The sequence below is a fragment of the Odontesthes bonariensis genome, chromosome 5 (genome assembly GCF_027942865.1).
Source record: "Odontesthes bonariensis isolate fOdoBon6 chromosome 5, fOdoBon6.hap1, whole genome shotgun sequence".
NCBI classification, from domain to species: Eukaryota; Metazoa; Chordata; class Actinopteri; order Atheriniformes; family Atherinopsidae; genus Odontesthes; species Odontesthes bonariensis.
This window is the reverse complement of record NC_134510.1, coordinates 5,183,446-5,196,818: the sequence shown is the minus strand read 5'-3', so window position 1 is coordinate 5,196,818 and position 13,373 is coordinate 5,183,446. Positions and strand designations below refer to the sequence as shown.

Sequence of the window (13,373 nt, the reverse complement as noted above, 5' to 3'; positions counted from 1 at the left end):
GGCGTGTTGGTGGCGCTAGAGAGTAAGCTCTTGGGGCATGAAAATTCTTGATATTGGCTTTGGCACTTAGCTGATTACGTGTGCCAAATTTCACAACTTTTTACCATTGCGTTCATGGGGCTGCCATAGACTTCAATTGCAGCAGAAACGGATTAATAATAATAGGAAAAGCTACTAACTCAATGGGTTCCTGCAGCTTCGCTGCTAGGACCCCCAATAATAATAATAGGAAAAGCTACTAACTCAATGGGTTCCTGCAGCTTCGCTGCTAGGACCCCCAATAATAGGAAAAGCTACTAACACAATGGGTGCCTTCGCAGCTTCGCTGCTAGGCCCCCAATAATAATAATAATAATAGGAAAAGCTACTAACTCAATGGGTTCCTGCAGCTTCGCTGCTAGGACCCCCAATAAGAAAAGCTACTAACACAATGGGTGCCTTCGCAGCTTCGCTGCTAGGCCCCCAAATATAGCTGCAAGCAGCGATGTGGGGGTCCTAGCAGAATGGCACAATAGGCAAGGCTTAGGCTGCTCAGGAAGGCGTTGTGAGTCCATGCGCCAAGTTTGGCATCGATACATCAATGCATCGCAGAGATGCGGCCAAATGTCCCGTTTGCGCGTCGGCGTAGAGTTTGATTGGCTGCCACGGTTAAACGGAAGTGAAATTAAAAAAAATCCACATGATAACTGATGTGCGGCTTGGTCTGAAGATTCTATGTGCCAAGTCCCGTGGAGATTGGACAATCTCAGTGGCCTGAAATACTTTTTGAAGGTTTTCGATTAAATTCAAAATGGCGGAAAATCCAAGATGGCGCTGATGATGCCATGATGTGCGTTGACCTCGTCTTTATCCAGGGATTCCATCGGTACCTCATTTGTGAAATTTGGACCAAGGGGTCCAAAGATATGAGCAAAAATGCATTTTTGCTACATATAGCGCCATCTATTGGCCAAACGTCACCAAACTTCTTGGGCCTCTTACGGCCTTGGTCTTGAGTCTTTGTTAGAAGTTTGACGTCATAACATCAAATGGTTGCCAAGATATGGCCTCACTTCCGGTTTGGCGGCGTCAACCTCGAGTTTGATTGGCTTTTATTGGAAAACGGAAGCCTAATTAAAAATTCCACACGATAACTTTTGTGCGGCTTGGTCTTAAGAGTCTATGTGCCAAGTTTAGTGAAAATTGGACAATCTCTGTGACCTGAAATGCTTTTTTAAGCTTTTTGATTAAATTCAAAATGGCGGAAAATCTAGGCATACGCAAATTGACGTCATAGGGTGCGTTGGACTTGTCATGATCCAAGGATTCCAACCTCATGCCTCATTTGTGAAATTTGGACCAAGTAGTCAAAAGTTATTAGGCTGAATGCACTTTGAACTTTGACGTGTTGGTGGCGCTAAAGAGTAGACTCTTGGGCCATGAAAATTCTTGAGTTTGTGATTGGCACTTGGCTAATTACGTGTGCCAAATTTCACAACTTTCTCATGGGGCTGCCATAGACTTCAATTGCAGCAGAAACTGAACAATAATAATAGGAAAAGCTACTATTCCAATGGGTTCCTGCAGCTTCGCTGCTAGGACCCCCAATAATAATAGGAAAAGCTACTAACTCAATGGGTTCCTGCAGCTTCGCTGCTAGGACCCCCAATAATAGGAAAAGCTACTAACACAATGGGTTCCTACAGCTTCGCTGCTAGGACCCCCAATGATCTACTTTGTTGCTGCTTGACAACACACTCAGTCCCAACATCACCAGTCACTTCTTTTAAAATCACATTTAATACAGATCAGATTTGATGGTTCATGATCAGCTGTCTTGCATTTGACATATATTAATGTAGCTGCCCACTCAAAAGGCCTGAATGTGCACATGATACCTTTCCATGTATCATTAATATCATCAAATACAGAGATCTGTGAGATCACAAAGCCCTCTGTAGCTTCTACACCGTCAGGTTGTTGGATGGTTCCACCACTGCAAATGGTCCCCAACAAATGCACTATTTACACCATTTACTCAATGTGTACTCAATTTTATAAACTTACAGAGTAAACCGATAAACGTTTGTCAGTCATCCCTGATGAGATGCTCTTAGAAATGAACTTTAGACTAAATTAGGCTGGTTAAGAAGATGGGGACCATTGATGTTTACGGACTCTTCTTTAGCTTTGACAATAACAAAGATAAAGATATGCACTTGTTCAGTGTAAAGTATCATTGTATCAGAAAGAAATGCTGTAGGAAAACTTGACCCTGTTCTGTTCAAATGATTCCTTTACAGACGTGGCATTAGTGGTGGAGTTTCAGTTATTAGTCACATTAGAGGGTATTTCTAATGGTGAAATGGCTCTCACAATTTAAAAAAGGAAAATAAATGTTACTCTGGTAACAAAATTTTCTCCTTGCAAACAGAAAGTTGACAAACAATGTTAAGTCAAGGTCTCCTCGTTCACAAAGCAGTTAGTGCTGTGATGTGCAAAGTAATGTTGAGGCAGAAACACAATTCCTGTATCAAGACTGAAAGAAATGACTAGAAGTATTTTTCATTCAGTCTGTCGCTGTACAGCTGACCTCTTGAGTACACACCGGGCATGCCACAGTGTCTGCATCCTGTATCCAAGGCAATCAATTCAGAGTGGAAACATACAAATGGTGCTTTCATGACAATTGGAACATATTGGGGAAAAAATAAAGAATTCCTATTAGTCAGATATCCTTGTTGAGATATAAGATGTTACAAAAAGACCTGGTAGAGGTCTATTTTTTTCTTAAGGGAACCTTATAGGTGCCTATGGTAATTTACTATAAATAGCACAGCAAAAGCGGGAACAAAAAGTTTTGATTGCCCTCTTCAAGCTACAGAGAATTCAGCAGATTTGAAGTTAAAGTTGGTGGAGATGAAAATGGGGAGGCTGGATATTTCTCCTCTGGCACTCCTCTGCAATATCTCATTAGACAGCCCAGTCGTTTGCTTTTTTTTGTAATGGAGTTTTTGAGTGAGCACTAAACTTTAGACTTAACTATTTTCTTTTTGTAGATAAATGATGACATTGGTTTGAGATTCTATGCATTACACTATGTAATGGAGAGGCCAGGCAAAGGATGAATACTTGATCTATTTGTGCAGGAATCTATGTAACATTCAGTTGATGCTGGTCTCAAATTCCACCAGCGTATGAACACATCAAAAATTCATCGCCATCTCAGATTTAAACAGCCTTGCCTCGTCTGTGTGAAGCTTAATGTGCTCTCTTTTATTCGGATCAGAAACTTGAATCGCCCCTCAAGTATGATGCATTAGATTACTATCAGCTGTAGCCAGAAAAATCGGACCATACGGTTTGATTTTATCTTGCCTTTTTCTCCCTGCAGCCTACAGCACCTTCTATATCGTCGGCCTGATCCTGTCAATGCAGATACCCTTTGTGGGCTTTCAGCCAATCAGGACGAGTGAACACATGGCAGCAGCAGGTCAGTAGCCAATCATCAAAGGTAAAATGTAAAACTGGCTATGGAAGTAGGTAACAGAGTTTGTGTTTACTGTAAGAAACTAACTAGCCACATTCAGAAAAAGCTAACTGTATTAGAGATAAACTACAACATGTTTTGTGAGTGTGTTTGAGCATCACTTATCACACTGTCGCTTGACATATTTGGTAGCTTGTGATGGTGTCTTTGCCAGCCTCAGTATGATAACAAATTGACTTGTATGGCTGTGGATGTGAGGGATTTTTTACAGCAGAGATGTTACATCCCACAGCTATAGGGGGAGTATGAGAGCAAAAAATGTATTTTGCTTTGCATTTAAAGGACATTATGGAATGAAAGTATTACATTGTGGATATGCAAACAAAAAACACTTTATTTTATATTTTAAATGCAATCCAAGAAAACAGAAACTCACAGGATAAACAAGTTTTATCCTTCTTAATAGAAACAAAGGTTGTGTCCATATGAAGTTCTCCTCTCCATTTCAGATGATAACCTATTTTTGTTTGCACTGGTTGTCTTTAGGTGTGTTTGTGCTGCTTCAGGTCTATGCCTTCCTGCAGTATCTGAAGGACAGGCTGACCAGGCAGGAGTTCCAGACTCTGTTTTTCCTGGGAGTCTCTCTGGCGGCTGGAGTGGTTTTTCTCTCGGTCATCTATCTGACATACACAGGTTGGTTGTCCCTTTAAAAACCAGCTGACAGATTTTTCCAAGTTGGTTTTGGTGAGCCATTACCAACATCAAGCTCTTATCACCCATTTACTAACTGTACCGGATTCAAAGAATATTTGAATCCTATATTTTGTCTGTGCTCAGACGGTGTGCGCTTTTAACTTTTAGGTAGTCCAGTTGTACAGTATGACATGGCTGTTACCAGATGTTATTAGATAACGTGCCATCTGTACTGACTGAAAGCTGTCTGACCTGGGATCTTACTCAGGTCCAACAGTGCTACATGGCTACACATACAGAATTAGTTAATAGTTAAAAAGGGTTGTGGGTTAGCAGCTCAACAGGATACTGTCTCACAAAGGCTCCTATGTGTCTCATGGCTAATAAAGCATGCCTATTATAAAAGGTGGAACAACTTGCACTTGTATATTTAACCAGAAATGGAGATGTGCCCTCACTGTACAGCACACACCCTCTCTGTCAACATGTGGACAACAAAAAGACCACATGTGCACTTGCAGTAAGGTTACTTGGTTATCAATCCAAATAGAGCAACTTATCTGATGTTATTTAGTAAAAGCTAACTTGCAATGTAAAGCTTTGCTTCTCATAATAATGAAAACCTCAAAGCATCCAAGTCATGCAGAGCGAAGGAGAGAGCTGTCAGTGAGAATGAAGCTGGGGGATCTGATAACAAAACAAACAAGACATCAGTACTGAAAAATGCAACCTTGAAATTCTGTCTGGCACATCATTGATAAGGAACACCATGCCTCCAATTTGTTGGGCTTTCTTATTGAAGTGCATTGTCCTACAGCGGGAATGTCTCTCTTCTGTTCTGCCACTCTTCACACTGATGTAAAGGATGTGAATAAAATAATGCTTTACTGTTCAGAAAGCGGGGTCTTAGAAAGCATTTATGTTTTTTTTTTTCTTTTTTGAAAAGACACAGAACTGTAAAAGTGGAAGGGAAGTAAAAGGGAGAATATTTCTTCCGCCACACTCCACGGACAGAACTAAATCTGGTTTTTGTGTTGGTTCTGCGAGCTAATGCTGAAAAAAACAAATCTGGATCTCTGACACTGCTAATTTTGGTTCTTCATCGCATGCTGTTAAGTACTGTTTAGTTGAAGTATTTTTCAAAGGGTCATTCATACATTTGTAGTTTTGATACACCTAGGTAATTGGCAGCTGCAGTCTAATAATTCGCACCTGACATGACCCATTTCTTGATATTGTTTAGTCTCCACATTACCGGTGGGGCTTTGTAATAAAGGGTTGCGTGTAAAGCCTGAAGAAGACCCTCTCCGTCGCTTGCTTGCGTTGGCCAAAATTCCTAACTATCCGTTGCGGAGATGGTGACTCGCGGAGACCGCAAGGGTTGTGATTGGTTAGCTAACCACATCATTTCCGGAATCACATTTCCAGTTTAGCACCTTCCTCTCAGAACAACAACGCCGCCATTTTTGAAAGAGTTTACTGTGTTCCGGTCAACAATTGGGCAAAATTATTTGCATTTCAAAATCAATAAGCTCCAACTCCAACAACAGTCTTTCCCTCTCGGTCGACATCGTTCACTGTGAGGAGTGGAACGGAGCCGGAAGGTAAACAATCATTGGGTCGTTTAACGTAGCGCCGCCTACTGATCGGGAGGTGAACTGCCTTGCGTATCCGAAAGCCCAACGGAGAACTTCGAAAGGTTTAATAGCCTCTGCGTGACCACAAAGTCGGATTGACGGATAGCGACAGAGTAGCATACCGAGGCCTTAATGCTATTAAGATGCTACATGGAATGCAGTAGCTGGTCCTGATTTAGTATCAGCTGTACAAATTTCCCCTCACATCTTTTATCTATATGAAGGCACTACCAGCTGGGCCTCTAACAGCAGTGATCAGTTTCAGTGTTCCCATTTCTCACTGCACCATGCATATCTATACATGCAGTAGGAACATTGCAAACCAATTACTTGTACCACTGATGCATGTCAAAGTAGACAGATCATCAGCATGGTGTGTTTATATGGGCCAGTTTGAGTGCCTTTGTTTCACCGCACTCTTGAGAAGATTTTTGTGTGTTTCTTTTTAGGATACATTGCTCCATGGAGTGGGCGCTTCTACTCCCTCTGGGATACTGGGTAAGTCCTCAGAATTTATGTTTTATACGTGTGCCCTGGACATAAAACATTTGATTAATAAGGGTCAGCTCTGTATAACAACACATTTGTGTGTAAATGGGTTGATTTGATTAATGATCGATTCCACCCTGGCGTTACAAAGTTTTAATGTATAACTGAAGTTCATCTGTGAACATGTTTTTAATGAAAGATGGAAAGGGTTGATGTTGTTTTTCATGCCGAAGAGCTGTTTTTACAATAGCTGTTCGGCATTCTCACTTTGAGTCCTGGAGGTGAACCCTGGTGCGACTGGCTGCAGCTGCTCTCTGAGAAGTCTGTGTTTGTTTATTGTTTGATGCAGTTTTTTTTTATTTTTTTTTTTAAGAACTACCGTTCCTGCTTCAAGCTTTTTCTAAACTTCAGCTCACCCTACCTTTATCTCTATGAGATTGGTGTGTGCTTTATCTGATCGGGTGTAGTTTAATCAGCTGGTCCAGTTACCTGTGACGCGTCTGGCTCCCTCACCTCCTCCGGGCTGCTTTCTCCACCCTGCGGCCTCGGCCTAACTACCATGAAGATCTCCGGTTCGTTGTCATGGGCTCTTCCTATCTGGATCATCACCTGCTTCATCTTCTACCAAGTGACACGATACTCCAGTACACAGCGGCGAAACTTCTCCAACTGCGACTCCGCTTCGCTGAGCCTCCGTCGGCGGTGCTGCATATTCATCCGGACATCGCTCGGCTACCCCGCCGTAAATACATCCATCGTGGGTCCCGACGCCACTTCATCTGTAACGACTTGAAGCCCATCCGTTCCTTCTGGTCTATCTGTCATCGCTCTCAATGTCACCGTTCATCTGCTCGGACTGTGGACCGCAGCGCGCTAGCTTACTCAGTTTGGCTGGCTAGTGCCGAACCCAGGGTCTGTCTCCGCCCTCCTAAGATGAACACTGACTTTTTAAAGGAATTTTTTGCATTTTTAACTGTCTTATGCTCCCTATCCCCTAATGTTATCCTCCTTGATGATTTTAATATACATATGGACAATACCACAAATCCACTGACAAAGAATTTCACATCCTGCCTTGATAGTTTTGGACTTCCAACAGTTCATTAACGTTCCTACCGACTCCAAAGGTCACATTCTGCATCTCTTATGCTGCTCTGGTATCACCCCTCTTGACTGTGTTGCATCTGACTTGCCCATATCCGACCAAAAGCTGGTGTCTTTCAAAGCTTCTTTACCAATATTCAAAACCAGCCCATCTCGTTCCATCTGCTTCCGTAACATCAAGAACATTGATGTATCTGCTGTCCCCCACCACCACACACTGGCCTGCACTAAATCATTTTCATCACTTTATCACAAAAAGGTGTAATATTCCTCTATTCTCATAGGTGCAAGATTACAGACTACCTCCTGCTCTCACGTGTGTACTTAACTGTTTATATTTTTGCTGCTGTTTATATCCTTCTTATTTTAATTTTTTTCTCTTGTGTTATACATTTATTTATTAGGCTTATTAAACCGGGATCTGAGATCTAAATTCGTACCGTAAACATGTACATGTGAGCTGGTATGACAATAAGGAATCCTTGAATCCACTGATGAATCGACTTGACAACCTCCCTAACAAGGACTATCTATCAACTCCTGATGAACTGGTTTCCCACTACAAGGATGAACTGGATTCAATTGTGGATAATCTTGCTCCCTTAAAAACTCGGAAAAGCTCTTTTGCCCACTCTGCCCCCTGGTTCATCCCTGGTTTAAGCCTCCTAAAAGCAAAAGGTCATCGCCTGGAACGTTTACAGTCTTTCTATCCACAAAGCAATGTACCGTGATCATATCCTGCTTTCCAAAGATGCTCTCTCCTCTGCCAAATCCTCATATTTTGCCAACCAAATCAGGTCTGGTGAAGCAAATTCAAGGACTCTTGTTTTCAACAATTAACACGATTCTGCAGCCTCCGGACTTTTTCGCGGCCCACATGTACTCTACTGAACATTGTAACGCCATCATTTTCTTTTTCAATGCTAAAATCAAAAATATTCATTCCCAGTTGTCCTCCACAAAACACTCAGTACCCAGCGCACTCTATCCAGCCTTCTGTCCTCCCCTCTCCCCTCCTTTCTCCAGTTTTCAACTCCCAACTGTTGCTGATATCTCCATTATCATTCAAAAATCAAAATCATCAACCTGTCAGCTTGATCCTTTACCTACCAATATGGTTAAAGCCTGTCTTTCTTCCCTTTCCTGTTTAATAACCAAGATGATCCAGTCCTCTCTTTCCTCTGGTGTTGTTCCTTCATCCTTTAAAATGGCTGCAATAACAAAAAACATGGTGCTGATCCCAATATCCTTGAAAACCTCCGTCCCATTTCCAACCTTCCATTTCTCTCCAAAACTCTTGAAAGAGTAGTTGCAGCTCAGGTCCATTCTCACCTCTCTGACAATAATCTGTTTGGAGAGTTCCAGTCTGATAGCACTCAAACAGCCCTGGTAAAAATCACAAATGACCCTCTTATGGCAGCTGATTCTAGACTATTATCTATCCTCATCCTCCTCGATCTCAGTGTAGCATTTGAGACAATCTCTCACATCACTCTCCTTTACAGACTTGCTTCACTTGGTTTCAATGGCACCCCCCTCGCCTGGTTTAAGTCATACCTGTCCGACCGTACTCAATTTGTACAACTTAAACATTTCAGATCACAGCTCACCCCAGTCACTACCGGCGTTCCCCAGGGCTCTGTCCTGGGCCCCCTCGTCTTGATAATCTACTTCCTACCGCTTGGTCGCATCTTCCAGAAATTTGGTATTCACTTTCATTGCTATGCGGATGACACCCAGCTCTATATCTCCTTCAAGCCTCACTCCAACCTTCCACCCTCATCCCTCTCTGACTGCCTTACTGAAGTCAATTCCTGGTTAACTCACAACTTTTGTCAGACTCAACAGCAATAATACAGAGGTTCTCCTTATTGGCTCCAAGCAAACTCTGGCCAAGTCCCCCAGCTTCTCAATGACAATCGACAACTCTACGGTCCCTCCCTCCCCCAAAGCTAAGAGCCTGGGTGTCATCCTTGACAGTACTCTATCCTTTGAAGCTCATATCAACAACCTCACTCGGCCAGCATATTTTCACCTGCGTAACATCCACCGTCTCCACCCGTCTCTCACACCCCACGGTACCGCCATCTTAGTCAATGCCGCCGTCACCTCCCGTCTCGACTTCTGCAATTCCCTCCTTTCTGGTCTACCACTCAAGCTTCTCCATAAACTCTCAACTGGTCCAGAATTCAGCTGCCCGGGTCATCAGCAGAACCCCCTCCATAAATCACATCACTCCTGTTCTTCAAGAGCTGCACTGGCTACTCATCAAACACCGCATAGATTACAAGATTTTCCTTCTCACCTTCAAGGCTCTTCATAACCTCGCACCTCCGTACCTTTCGGATCTCCTTAACATCTACACTCCCTCCAGGACTCCTCCATGCTCCTCACTACGCCTCCTTTCCGCTTATCCCCAATGGGGTTCCGAGCCTTTAGCCGTGCTGCCCCCCCCGTCTCTGGAACTCTCTCCCACAATCCAGCCGTGATACTACCTCTCTATCCTGCTTCAAATCACAGCTCAAAACCCATTTATTTCACCTAGACTTGTTTTTAACTTATGCACCGTTTGTATGGTGGCCTTGAGTGTTGTGAAAGGCGCCCATAAATAAAATTTATTATTATTATCATTATTCAGATATAACAAATCGAGTGCATACTAAGTACTTCATGTCTTTCTGGCTGCCAAAGTGTTTATCATCATCAGTCAGTCAGCCTGTCACTCTGACCCATCAACAGATGCTGGCCTCCCGCTCATCATCCGTGTTCTCAGACTGATTACCAGGCTGCAGCGTCAGCTATAAGATCCTTGGTGTGCTCCTACGCCTGTGATTGTGCAGTGACAGTGACTGTTTTTGAAGAGGCTGCATTTTACTGCAGTGCAGTAAAAACTTATGGATCTGTCACTAATCTGGGATCTAAGGATATCAGCCAAACTTGGTGCTCTCAGATATCTGAATAGTCTTCTTTTTCTTTTTTTTTAACGGATTAATAATCAGTAAAGCTGGTTCATAATTGCCCAGAAAATATGAGAGACTACTAAATAACTTAAAACACTTGCACCATTGAATGTCTTTATAGTTTTTCTTTTCTCTTGTCAAACTACAATTTCCTTGCACTATGTGACTTTTATCTTTCCTTCATGTTGTCTACAGCTACGCGAAGATCCACATTCCCATCATAGCATCAGTCTCTGAGCATCAGCCCACCACCTGGGTCTCCTTCTTCTTTGACCTGCACATACTCGTCTGTACCTTCCCAGCAGGCCTCTGGTTCTGCATCAAGAACATTAATGACGAACGGGTCTTTGGTAAGCACGGAATGAACATTTTTCCTTTAAAGAAAGTAAGCACTCTGTTCACAGCAGTGGTCATGAGAGCTGCTGTCATTGTTGCACCCTTTCAGACATGCACTGCTGGTAACTAAGTGGTAAATGGACTGTACTTATATCGTGCTTTTCTAGTCGAGTTGACTTCTCAACGGGCTTTTAACTACAAGCCACATGTCCCATTCAAAAACACACACTCATCTTAGTCTATGCACTGTTACAGGCTACACGGTGCTTTTCCCCCCTCTCGCACATAATTACGGGCAGATGAATGCATCAGAGGCGATAAAGTGTGTCTCCCAAGGACACTTCAACATGTGAAAGCCTGGAATCGAACCGCCGACCACTCTGGTTGTTTTTTGTCACATTTTTTCACAGCAATCTGACTTGGTCAGATTTAGTCCGTCAATATGAATTGCAGAGCAAAGCAACTCATAAAGAGAAAGCTGGAATTCAACAAGGACTTTTCATGTTTAGTCTTTCTGTCTTTGTCTTTAGGTGAAGTGGTGGATCATGTTTTTTAGGGTTATTAATAATTATGGAACAATTCTGTTGAAGTAGTGCAGTTAAACTGTCAAGCGTAACGGCTTGTTAATGGTAGCATGTAAGCATCTGTCTGCGTCGATTTCACTCCACCCAATCGATGCAGGCTGGCTGGCATCAAATTGTTCAAACACCAAACAGTGTGCAGCCCTGGGAAATGACTCTGTGTGCAGGTTGAATGCTGATTGGTTGAAAGTTGGCTTAATCCGGGGGGGGGGTCCAAAGAAGCAGGTGTGAAAAGCTCAGGCAGTAGCTGAAAAACACAAAAAAATAAACTTTAATCTCCTTTAACAAAAAAAAAGAATAGTTTATATTTTGTTATTTAACCTGTAAAGCTGTGACTGTTTGTGTGTTTCTCCACTCACTCAACACGTTTTCCCTCTTTTTAACTTTTTATAAGAAAATAAAACATGTCAAACTCTGTTATTTTGCTAAATCAAAACTGTTGTTTGTGGTCATTTTCTGTCCAACTTGATGTCTTCTGCAGCTGGTTGTCCAGTGAGAAGAAATCCAGGTCTTCTTATTAGTGAGACCAGTGTTTCCCACAGATGTGAAGGCAATAAAATTCTTCAAAATAATTCCTTCGTTAATAATTGGTCACACAAAACTTTATTGTATTGACCCTTAAGAACCCAGACCCATTTCTACTTAAATTAAAATTAAGGGGGTTATAACAGACTAAATAGACCACATAGAACCCATTTCAGAATTTTTTTCCAGAATACTACCCCCCACTGTCAGAGATCTGTAATGTGACATATATGTCACATTGGGAGTTAAGAGCCTGGATAATTTCTCCATCAAGGAAAATTATGGGGGACGTAAGGATGTGTGACACCGGCTTATCTGCAGATATTCACATCTTCATTGTAAACAAATGAATAACATAGCTAATTACACAGGTCGGACTGTTCAGCTGTTTCAGACTGATACCTCCGGTTCAGGCTGGTCCTCGATCATCATCAACACGCACGTCTCTCTTTCAATCGCGGAAAATATTTTTCAATACTCATCTGGATTGAAGCAGCAAACATTCAGTGTAAGAGTTTAAAAAACTACTTTATTTGATTCGCAGCTGCTAGTGTTTAGACCTCGACAACCCAACTACATTTTTTTTTTTACGGCAAATTTGCGACTAGTTAACTTTATAAAGAAGGCGTAATCGCGTGTTTGCTATGGGACGGGACAACATTGTATTCAAAATATAAAATATTTTTATAGGACTTTTTAATGTGTGATTTTTATAAAGGTGCACGTGATACCAACCTTTCGTGAATTCTTTCGGTTGAGCTAATCTACGCGACGCTGAGACTAGCAAACTTCCACGCTTCCAGGGAAGCACGGAGGGGAGGGGCTGTGTGTGTGGGTAGGCTATGCGAGAGAGACGGAGGGAGAGCAGCAAGGAAATGCAGCTGAACGAATACGAGTATTTTTTAAATAGCGTTAAAAAAAATAATAATAACGAAACGTAATATGTGGCGGCCGGTGTTGAATCTGTGGCGCACCGCCACGAATTAGTCTATGTGTGGGAAACACTGGAGACATTCAGTCTTCAACCTGACACAATGCTAACAAAGCAAAAGGCTTTCAGTAGCACAGTCAATACAGTTTAGTCGCATTGTCTCATTGACACAGGGAAGCATTGAAGAAATCATTTGATTATAAAATGAAAAATTGAAGACTTTCTGTCGCTCTATATGGTCTTTCTGTCAGGGTGGAGTTTTCTGTTCTCTCAAAAATGACATTATTACAGCGGTACAGTAAATCTGACGCAGGGAAATAGTGGCAGATTATAGAGACGCACTGATGTATGAAACCATCAACTGTCATAGTTATTTAGTAAGATTGAAAGGGGGTGAAATGATTCTGCTTTGGCTGGTTGTAAAAGGATGGCAGAATCATACATTTGAAACTGTGGATCTCTCGTGGGTTTGTTTCAGTTGAGTTTTATTTATTTTGTGCCAGATCTCATCCTATCTCATCTCAAGGCACTTCAAAGATGGATTTAAATCAAATTCTTTCAAATTCACGGTGGGACTACTGTGAATTCACATCATACCAATTCACTTAAAAAACCCTGCCTGAGCATGCACATACAGTATTCGTCTGT

General features: G+C 42.1%; 1 protein-coding gene across 1 annotated transcript in view; it reads left to right on the top strand.

The window, feature by feature from the left end:
- LOC142379627 (dolichyl-diphosphooligosaccharide--protein glycosyltransferase subunit STT3B-like) overlaps positions 1 to 13,373 on the top strand; it is a 144,322-nt gene that overhangs the window by 116,144 nt on the left and 14,805 nt on the right. The window contains exons 6-9 of the mRNA XM_075464689.1: positions 3,374 to 3,472; positions 4,016 to 4,162; positions 6,249 to 6,297; positions 10,548 to 10,702. Of these exons, the coding sequence (XP_075320804.1) occupies positions 3,374 to 3,472; positions 4,016 to 4,162; positions 6,249 to 6,297; positions 10,548 to 10,702 (450 nt within the window). The remainder of the gene's footprint in view (positions 1 to 3,373; positions 3,473 to 4,015; positions 4,163 to 6,248; positions 6,298 to 10,547; positions 10,703 to 13,373) is intronic.